This window comes from Lissotriton helveticus, chromosome 7 (genome assembly GCF_964261635.1).
Source record: "Lissotriton helveticus chromosome 7, aLisHel1.1, whole genome shotgun sequence".
Lineage (NCBI taxonomy): Eukaryota > Metazoa > Chordata > Amphibia > Caudata > Salamandridae > Lissotriton > Lissotriton helveticus.
In genome coordinates, this window is record NC_136068.1 from 1,115,560,976 (window position 1) to 1,115,572,026 (window position 11,051).

At 43.0% G+C, this 11,051-nt stretch overlaps 1 protein-coding gene across 2 annotated transcripts in view; it reads right to left on the reverse strand.

Annotated features, from left to right (window-relative positions):
* COG1 (component of oligomeric golgi complex 1) overlaps nt 1-11,051 on the reverse strand; it is a 125,039-nt gene that overhangs the window by 88,439 nt on the left and 25,549 nt on the right. For both annotated transcript variants that reach the window (XM_078654272.1, XM_078654273.1), the window contains exon 3: nt 10,679-10,860. In XM_078654272.1, the coding sequence (XP_078510398.1) occupies nt 10,679-10,860 (182 nt within the window). The remainder of the gene's footprint in view (nt 1-10,678; nt 10,861-11,051) is intronic.

Sequence of the window (11,051 nt, forward strand, 5' to 3'; positions counted from 1 at the left end):
GCGTACGACAGGCGTACCTCAAGATGAGCTGACCTCGTCATGAGCGTCGAAGGGATTAACCAAGTCCTTCCCAAATCCCATTCACCCAGGTACCCCCTTTTAAGCACTGCGGGTTCAATGTGATGAAAAAAAAATTCCAGGTCAACTGATAAGACACCGGAGGACATTCCGCGCAATCTTCGAGGATTCTGTACAGTTTTTTGGTGTTTTGAGTGGGAATAAACCCATTCTTATCATGAGAGGCTAGTGTCAACTACAGTGTGTTGAGCCTTCTCGCTAGACCTAGGCTGAAAATGTTTTAATCCAAGTTCAGCATAGATAACAGCCTGAATGAGGCCCTTTTCAAATTGTTGCAGTGTGGCTTAAGGAGAGATAAGATCAAAGTCTCTCTGGTTGACTCCAAAAGGCAGGCCCGCTCCACAGAAACAGAGTATTTATTGGTCCGCCGCAGGATTAGGAGGGCCACTTACGTCTGATAAAAGTCAACTGATACGCAATCTGTCCCAGGAGTCTCCCCTTTTGCCATTTCCTTTAGGGCTTCTCTCAATTCTAGCTAGGAGTGGGTTGTTCCAGCATTTTAGTGATTCTTGTGGAACCAGTCGAAGATGCAGTATTTTAGTAGGACTACGTGTAATACTGCAGAACTGCGTTGCTGATCTCCTGTTGACTGTGCACTGCAATAGTTGCCCGTTCCTCACTGCATTAGGAGTATACCTCTCAGCTCAGGTTTTTTCAAACAGGTGAGCCGACCCTCTTGTTATTGATGCACTCTATGTATTCAGTGCAACCGAGGCACCTCAATTTACACATGAGCAGGGCATTTCTCTTTCTTCAGTCATAAGTGTTTGTTTACATTAAGGGTTTTCATTCCTTGCGGTTCTAGTTTTGGTTCAGTTTTCCATCCAGTGTGGTCAGTTCCTGATATAGTATCTTTCTGACTACTACTACTGCCTTGACACAGTGGCCCGCGACTGGACCTTTAAAACGCCTCAAACTCAGCTAACAGCTGCACTATTTCTCCCAAAGGTAGTTACGGATTGTGTCTATCAGGAAGTCTCTTAAGGCCCCATCACCCAGCTTAGTTCCCAGCAGTCTCAAAGTGGGGATGACTGAGAGTTGTCCATTCTAATACCTAGTAGACGAGGATTATGGTCTGACATTGAACAACAAGGTACTCTAAAAACACCACAGAGGGATAACGGATTGTCAAGAACAGTATTCGGTCTAGCCTTACATGCAGGTAATGAATTGGGGAAAATAGGATATATTCCCTGTTCCCCTCGTAGCATTGTCTGTGTTTCTACATGTCCCCCATCTGTTTCTCACTTAAGCAAATATTGGGCAGCGAGTGGGGGATGGAAGTGATCTAGTGCAATGTCTAGGACAGTTATAGTCACATGTCAACACCACTGGGATATGGGGCCATAGGGCTGCTTTCGATAGGAGATCAGAGAGAAAGATAATCTGGTTTGTATGTGGGCTATACAGATTACCAAGTACAATTGAATTTTCATCTAATTGCCCCAAATGACGACAAATCAACCTTCCTGAATATATGGAAAGGGGAAGCAGCAAATGGTACCCCCCGGCCTTCTACATATAAATGATCTTTCTGCATAAGATTATCTAGGGGCAAACAATTAGCCCCTTCACAAGCGCTAGAATCAATTAGTTTCACAAAATGCATCTCCCGCAGGAATGTCACATAGGCCCCCTTCGGTTTAGGTATGAGGATATTTTAAATCTTATTTATGGAGCTCATTCGTTAGACATTCAGATGCTGTCCTCCTTCGTCTCTTCAGGGGGATGGGTTTCCTTTGTGTTTTCCTGCTGGAGCCAACTCCACACATGGAATAGTTCGGTGAAAAAGTAAGTTTTGTGTTTCACTGTGATCTTCAACTCCGCAAGAAAGAGCAACATGTGACACACTCCTACTTCTCTCAGGAGTTTCTTGCCCTCAAAGAAGGAAGTTTTTTGCTGCACTTCTGCAGTTTAGTCTAGAAAGATTGAAAATAGGTTATTTTCGATAGAGTTGACCCAGGGACCACGCTTAATGCAGTATCGATCCCGGTAGTGCAGAAATCGAGCGGCCACAGGCATGTGGAGCGAGCCTGGAAGTGGGCAACTACCTGGCACCCAATGGGCCTTCTCCAGCAAGAAGAACTTGGAGAGACTGAGGTGCCACCTTGGTGATCAGCCAGTTTTTGAGGTATGCGAGCATGTTGGGCCCTTCCACTTAATCCGGAAGTCCTACAACTCTGATGTGGCTACGCCTGCTGCGCCCTTCAGACTCTCCCATCCCATCCAGTACTCTAGAAAGGTCACTGTCTCTGTCAGGTCTAGTCCTTTTTTTCTGCAGAGTACTTGTAGTGGAGCGAATCTGGTCTACTGCCTCCTCTATTTGCTACAAATTGTCAGTCAGCTTTCTCTGGTGATCATGCAGCAGTCCCATCGATCACCACTGTGCTAATTTTGGCTTATAGTGGGATTTCTGTTTTCCTAGCATATGTTTTTGAGGAGATCTGTCTCGGGCTGGGGGTCCTATAAATCCTGGTCTCTCGTGAGACTTCGTCTGGATACCCTGTTTGGGATGCTTGCCAGATCTGAATCCAACAGGTTAGAACACCTGGTCCGCGTGCGAGGCTCAGCCCCGCCCACAGGACACCGTGCATATTAAAACCCCCTGTTTCATCTATTCTACGGGAGCTCGTTTTGCCGTTGGAGGAGCCCTGCTGTTTGGAGTTCTATTTGAGGAGGCTAGAGACTGCGACTCGCCGCACCCGCTGTGCGGGTGCCGCTTCGCCTTTGGACCGTGGGGAAGCGTTACTGTTGAGGCGGCTGTTGTTACCTGTTGTGGGGGTGAGAAGGGCACAAAGCTGACCATGCCGGACGCTGCCGGGACTCAGTCTCCCAGGAGTCCCTGCTACACCTTGTCCCGTTCGAGGCTCAGCCCCGCCCACAGGACATGGTGAGACCTACTTCTGTGACACACGCCCCCGCAGCGCGGGAGCGCGCTGGAGTGCGCCGGGAGAAGTCCGGGACAAGGGCGGGCCGTCTAAGGCAGGAGGAGGCTGGGCTGGGCCACCCCCGAACATTTTCATCAGTGTAAGACCCTACTATATTGTCCCCGTTCTGTGGTTGTTCCCTGTGTTACCTATATAGTCATACGCTTGTATTTGACATAACTGGTTGTAATGGCGGATTGTGGAGGTAAAGGGAGGAGGCCTATTGTGGGAGGCTCTGTTTGTGGAACGCTGGACAATTTCATCATCAGGGCGGCTTCTTTACTTGAACATGAAATAGCCCTTACAGAGCGGCGTTTGTCTGTGGAGTCACTACGCTCAAGGCGATACTCTCTAGGACCCTTAATGTCTGCTATTTCCCCCAATCAGTTAGATCAGTTAGAGGAACAGATAAATAGAAATATTTCTATGAATGAGGAAGATGTTACTAACGATGGGGGTGATAGAATTTTAGATAGTACTTTGTTACGCAAGCCTGGTGCACCCGCCTTATTAAAACACACAAATGATAGAGGGAGAATCGAATATTGTTAAACTACGTTCCTCTACAAGGTCCTGTGCTGAAAATAGACAGCTACCACAAAGACATAAATCAAATAAAGGTCAGGCTACCTCAGCTAAGAGGAAGCGGGCGCAGCGGCTGAAAAAACCGAAAAGGGGAGATGTCCTAAAATCATGAAAATCTCTACATTTCCAAATATTATTAGAAGAAGAGGATGTGACTACTAGAGATATTGACCCCTCAGTTGAGTCTCTGCCATCAACTCCCCTATTATTTGGCTTAGTTCCTAGGGTGGTTGTTGAGTCTCCACTAACGCAAGATCCCCACTCTACTCTTTTGGCCCAAATTGAACAACTAACTAAGTCGCTAATTTTGCCACTTATAGAGAGGTCTAAGATAATAAGTAAAAGAGTTGAGAAAATCGAGCAGACTGTTCTAGAGAATTCAGGCTTGCTAAAAACTTTAATCAATTCTATTGAAACCAATAAAGGGTCTGGAGTGCTTCCAGGGCTAACCCCGTCGTTAGGAGTTATTCCATCAACCACACAGGTACAGTCTACTGAATTATCAAGGGAAACTGGGAGTAGTATGCAAATAGCTACAGTATCCGCAACCAAGGGTAAGGAGCCTGAGAGAATCTCTCGAGGGGTGGTCGAGAAAAGGGTGCTTAGCAATCATGATACAACAAGGAAGAGGGTGGCTTCATTAGAGAAAAGCAAAGAAGGCCCACTCAAAGTCCCGAATAGACAAGCCCTTCCTCGTATTGACTTGCCTCCATAATCCTTCCCTTATGTTGTGGCACTTACTGGTGTACCTGAGTTAGTTAACAGTGAAAACTACTCTGAGCTGAAAAACAAAACCAGTTTTTGGCTAAATAAGAATAGACCCTTACTAAATAATGTTGATGGGGAAATCCTGCATGTTCGTAGGGTTAGCTGGATTGGCCATAGAGCTAAGGTTATACCAGGGGATACAGTCATTGTCAATTTTAGAGATAGGCGGGTCGTGAGTTGTATTTGTGACCAATCTTACAAAAATGATAGTGGTATACATACTCGTGACTTGAGTTATTTTTACCCTCCCACCCGCAGGACATCATTAAACGCCAATTATAATCCTGTGTATAGACATCGAGAAATGACCAGGGGGGTAACTATAAATAACTATCCTATTCCCACTAGCAATTGCTATGAGGAATTAAAAGATCTGGAAGATGTTGACTGACTTGGAGACATGAGATTAAATGGGATAGAGAAAATAGTGGTCTCCCATAGGAATATGGAGCTGGAGAGGTTATATGAGAGTTGGTCTGGACCTCGATTGAGAAGTGAGTACGTTATACCACGTTTAAATAGGGTGGGAGAGGATGCAGGGTTGGGCAGTAATGGTGATTATTATGTTAATGCTAGTATAGAAATTGGAAGAAATTATTCCAAGGGGGGATCTCCTTGTGATGTAATACAAGCAAGTGTAGATTGTTCCACTCTGGAAATTGGAAAATCTAATGAGATAGCTGAGGGAGCGGAGTTAAATAACATTAAGCAGAATTCTAGGGAGGAAAATAGGCAAGTTAACAATGTTACTGGTGTAAGTCCAACCACTGGTCTTGTGACTATGATTACAGAACAGAATATTCGAATAAGATCTTGGAATATAGCAGGCTTAAAAAAAAACGTATGTGATCCAGCCAGGCAGGACTGTGTAGAGAATAGTGAGATTATATTATTCCAAGAGACTTGGGCTGTGGAAAGTTACCACAAGATTGGCTACAGATCATATAATGTACCTGCTACTGCTGTAAATAAAGGGAGACCATCGGGGGGCCTGTTAATATGGAGTAAAATTGCACTGGGAATCAAATTTGAGCAGATTGATTCCTGTAGTTCTGATATTCTAGGAGTAAAGTTTACAGGCCCAGATAAAAGGAATATTTATATATTTAATATTTACAGTAGACCTCATGCAGCTACCACAGAGTCAATAGTCGTTGAACAACTAGATAAGATCCTTTCCACGCTGGACCCAAATACCTGGATAATCGTTGGGGGCGATTTCAATCGTAAATTCGAGCCGATAATCGGCTTGGAAAATACTTTTGAGACAGAGGATAATGCCTACAATATACCAGGAATTGATACTAGTTACTCTGTCTCATGTACAACTTCGGTGGCGCAGTTGTTGCGTTTAACTGCAGGCCATGGCTTACGTGCCTGTAACGGACAGCTGCCATCGGACAGCCCAAGCCAGCCAACTTTTAAACGTGGAACTTGCAACAGTCACCTAGATTATGCAATGGTCTCTATTCCAATATGGCCAATGGTGAATGACCTTGTTGTTGATAACCGGGTCGAAAGTGACCATCTTCCTCTCAGTCTGACCCTTAGTGCTTTGTTATTTAACCCAGAGTGTAGATCTAGAGCTGCTTCAGTCAGTTCCAACATTGACCCCCTGATATCTAATAACCGTCGAAATCTTAAATGGCCAACAGTTCTTGGGAACGATACCATAGTTAAAAAAATCTATGACCTCTATGTGGATCTGATGTCACCATATCATGACATTGAAGCACAAGAGATTCCCATTATGCAGATCCATACAGACATGGCCTTGGGCCATGGCGAAATACTGACTAAAACTTTAAAGCCACTCTTAAACAGCCAGAGACTCACAGCTAACGGTAATAGATGGTATAATAAAGAGTGCCGTAATGCAAAAAAGAAACTTATAATAGCGTCTAAAAAGAATAATGTAGTAGTCCTAAGGGAAAAAAGGAAGCAGTATAAGGCCACAATTAGTGCGGCCAAGAGAAATTGGGACGAGAAAATATGGTCTGATCTTCTGGATGCATGCAAAAGGAAAGATCAGGACAGGTTCTGGGGGCTGATTGCGAGTGGCTCTAGTCATGGCATCCCTAGTAGGGATAGGTTTTTGGAAGCAATCACGTGGGTTTCACATTTTTCTGATTTATACTCACCTACCATTGGCGAACAAATCCCTTCCAATGATGAATTGGGAATTTGTTTTACCGGGACGCCCCTATCTTTTAATATGGTCGAAACTGTTCGTGCTATTACGGCACTTAAATCAGGTAAGGCGCCAGGACCGGATAGAATTCCTGGGGACCTATGGAAACACGAGAACATGATCTGGGCCCCATATATTAATTGTCTTTGCTATAAAATTGCAAATGGCGCACCTATCCCTGAATCCTGGTGGGGTGCCGAGATTGTTAGGATTTTTAAAAAGGGGGATCGTATGAACCCGGCCCATTACAGACCCATCAGTCTTATGGATGTTCTTCAAAAAGTATTTGCAAGGCAAGTTTTAAGTAGGCTAGGTACCTGGATAGAGGAAACTAGTACTCTTACCAAGTACCAAGCGGGTTTTAGAGAGAAGATCAGTACAATTGACCAGGTTTTTAGATTTTTATGTATCATTTGGAAATATATTAGAATAAAGAAGGCACATCTTTACGTGGCATTTGTTGACCTCAGAGCGGCTTTCGACCTTGTTCCTAGAAATGCCCTATAGCTGAGATTGAGGGACATGGGGGTCCCTGGGGAGATTCTGGGGCAAATCGTTAGACTTCACGAGGCGAACTACGCCAGGGGGAGATGGGGCACTAATGGAGAATTGACAGAGCGTATTAATATTGAGAGAGGCGTTAGACAAGGGTGTGTCTTGGCCCCTACCTTGTTTTCTTTATATGTAAATGACATACCAGAAACCCTCTTGGGCTGCGAGCATGACTCTCCCAAGCTGGGTGGTGGTCATGCGCCTGCTCTGCTATTCACAGATGATACCATTTTAATTTCTCAGACACCACGAGGGTTACAAAACTTGTCGGACACCTTTGAAAGTTACTGTTCGAACAAGGGTTTAGAGATTAATTAGTCTAAAATTAAATACATGGCGATTATCCCGCATAGGAGTTTTAGATAAACACTGATAGTCAATGAAGAAAAAATAGAGTATGTTTCTAGTTTTAACTATCTAGGCATTACTTTAGATACAAATCTTAATTGGAAGCCGCAAATAAATAAGAGTAAGACAATTTTAGCTCAGAATTTGGTTCCTATAGTAAGACAATATAAGAGTAGTTACACTAAAGCAATTTCACCGGTTTTAGAATCATATAAACATAAAGCTCAGGCATCTTCATTATATGGAGCGGAATTATGGGGACATTGTGGTGGTCGAGCTTTTGAAATATACGAGAATACCTTTTTTAGGAAAATTCTAGTACTCCCGCAACGTACACCGCTCCTTCCTTTAATGCTGGATCTGAATATCCACCGTACAGATGATCATGCGGCATTACGTCCACGAATATATTGGGTTCTTGTGTGGTCAACTAGCGAATTAGTGGACTACAGAGGCTCTAAAGGAAATTATTAAAATAAAGAATGTAACTAAATTAGTACGGTTGAATCATATTGAGGATTGGCTAGGCAAATTAGGACTAAGCCATTATTGGTTGGAGCCAGAGTCCCTTACGCTAAATTGCAAGAAGCAACTAAAGAAGAGATATTGGGACTTTATCCAAAACTCTAAGTTACATAGCTCTGATTTGGGGTCGTATTCTCTTAAGTTTCTCAATGTAAAGATGGAGTGTAGATTCGAACCATTTATGGATGAGATCTTACCAGTTTTAGCAAAGTCATTGTATTTAAAATTTTGCTATGGCATTTTACAGATTAAATCTAATACCTCGAGATGGTCGTGCAAGAGGGGCACCATAGTAAAGGATGACTTAACTAAATGCAAAATGTGTTGTACAAACGCTAAAGAGGATGAAGCGCACATTCTATTTTTTTGTCCTGCCTTTTTACATCTAAGGAAAAAATGGATAAAACCTGTTTGTCGTCTCTTTGGGTTTGTACACTTTTGGGAAGCAGAAAGAATTTTAAGAGCTGAAACTGCCCAATCAGTTGTTTATAGTGTAAGTAGGTACTCGTTCGCTGTTGCTATGGTAAGGAAGCGATTGGGCTTCAAGTTTTAATGTTTTTGGTCTCAATGTCCTTAGCGATGATATTAACTATGACGTGGATTTGGTATTGCCTAGATATCATTATTTTATGTATTATTTTTTAGGCTACAATATGTATTTATTTATTCTATTTTAAAAAGATATTGCCAATGTATTTGAGGATTATTCGAGAAAATGGGTCTGTATATGCTTAATGTTGATTTTTTTTTTTATCCTTTATGTATTTCTGTACATCTTTTATGATTACCAAATCGAAATAAAGATTTTGAAATGTATCCAACAGGTTGATTTTGGAGTGAATGCAGCTGTTGAGGTCTCACTGCACTATTAGTCAGTGTCTTAGGTTAATATGGAATACTCTAGACACAGTTTCCTGAATGAAGACAAACAATTTATGTATCCAGATGAGGGTTTATGGGAGCGTCACTTCTATACCACAAGCGTTAAAAGTCCCTCCCTCTGTGCAAATAGCTTTGTACACATGTGAAGGGCACCCCTTTAGCACTCCTCAACCTACTTAAAAGTCAACAAACTGTAACCCGGTTACAAAACGCAACACATCTACAAACGTTGCAGGACTTCATTCTAAGAGTCTCATCATACCCTGTATCGTATTTCTGTGTCGAGAGATGTTGCAGTTCATTTATCCAGCAATATGTGTTCCAGCCGACTCAGTGTTCTTGTCAGATTTATGTTGGGGAAACCCTGATGTTGGGGACAGTAGGTGTATTACCAAACTTATTTGATTTTGATCAGGCACAACAGACTGTTGATCTGGTGACCTTAGCAGTATTTGAAAAACTAAGAATACATTTGTGGAATTAGCACTGGGCAGAGCTACATCTTGTGAATTTGCTGCTACAGCAGCCGATGCACAGAATAAACATACAAACTACAAATAGAAAAAGATAAACATGGAAAGAGTGCTTGCCGACTTTTTGTAGAGCACCTTCACGCATTGCATTTACACATGCTGGTGTCCATTTTCTAATTCCATCCACAGGGCCTGGACCATACGTATGCTTTCCTACAATGGTTGTCTGCTCCTTGTTCACTCTCATTCTTCCTGTATCCTCTCCAGATCCACCTGTGGTTCCTTCAACATAGGAATCCTTTGAGGTGTCTTAAGTGGCGACACCGTTAGCTGCCTCTCTTGGGGTCAGAACATGCGTTTTCAGCATGCCTGGATAAGCAGCACTTTTGCAGTTCTGACACCAGGGGGGCTGTTGTAGGTCTTCCACTGGCAGAACTGTTGCCTCAGTTGCTCTATCCTAGGATGAAATAAGCATGTAGTCCCGAGCCTACATCATCCTCTCAAGCCACTCTGCATTGGCTCACTTTGGCGTCTAACAACAGGTCTCTCCAGAACTACACTAGCCCACACCAGGTGCCACCATCGAAGGGTTGTGTGGCTGTCCTGTTTTGACGATCCTGGACTCGTGATCCAAAATCTGAAGCTACCTAGGTTTGTTTCAGAATCACCCACTGGTTACTGTTGGAAGACATTAATTTGATTTCAACTTTTTGGGAGGGACAGGTTGCCGCAATTATTTCCAAGTTGTTTTAATGCCAAACTATGCTATTATGCTAGAGTGACAATGCCCACAATGGCAAAAAGCATAACTGCGACAACCACCCCTCAGATCTTATTATTTGTACTTTGACAAATGCTTTCTAATTCTCTATCTCTGCTCCCAACACCACTCGTGATCCAGGTGCTCCCAATAAAGTCTCCTGTTCCCATCCTTGGTAATTCCCAATACACATCACTTGCTTTCTAGTTGTTGGCTATGCACCACACACCAGTGGCCTGCTTCATCGTGGCAGTTTCTTCAAATTAACATAATGCTACCTACATTACATACATTACTTGCTGAATTTTCCCATGGTGTCATATGCAACATTGCAAAGAAAACAGAACATACATGTGTATACATAGCAAACGGAGAATCAATAATGGCTGAGACAGACATTTTTTTTCAACGGTGTCAGGTAAGCAAAACAGTGTTTTCAACATTAGTAAAGTTCGGTGCATTCTGTTAAATGTGAATGAACCATTCATCTGTAAACCTGTTTTGAAAGAAGTCAAACCCTCCTTAGCAATGTGGCTCAACACATGTTGGGGAGAACGAGAATTTTTCATAGAAGACGATTGGCACTAACCATGATGTGGCTGGTTGAGCAGCTGCTGAATTGCTGATTTTCTGGCCAGAAGAAAGTCTGTGAGGGCCTGACGTGGAGAACTGTCTTCCAGTAGCATAATGGAACAGAGAGCTTCAGCAACAGCCTGATCTGATACAGAGGGACATTTGAGCAAAGACTTGCTCTCTTGCAGGATGGTAGATCTAGCAGGAAATACAAAGTGGGTGACATCAGGCATTCAGAAGGAAAAGACGTTGCATCCAGCCACAACATGGATATGAAAGCTGCAAGCCACAACAGGTACGAGAAAGGCGTTTACAAAAAAAATTAACTGAAGTGAATAAGTACAAACCACATTCAAAATGCTATCGATAAATGCTTTGATTGCAATTCT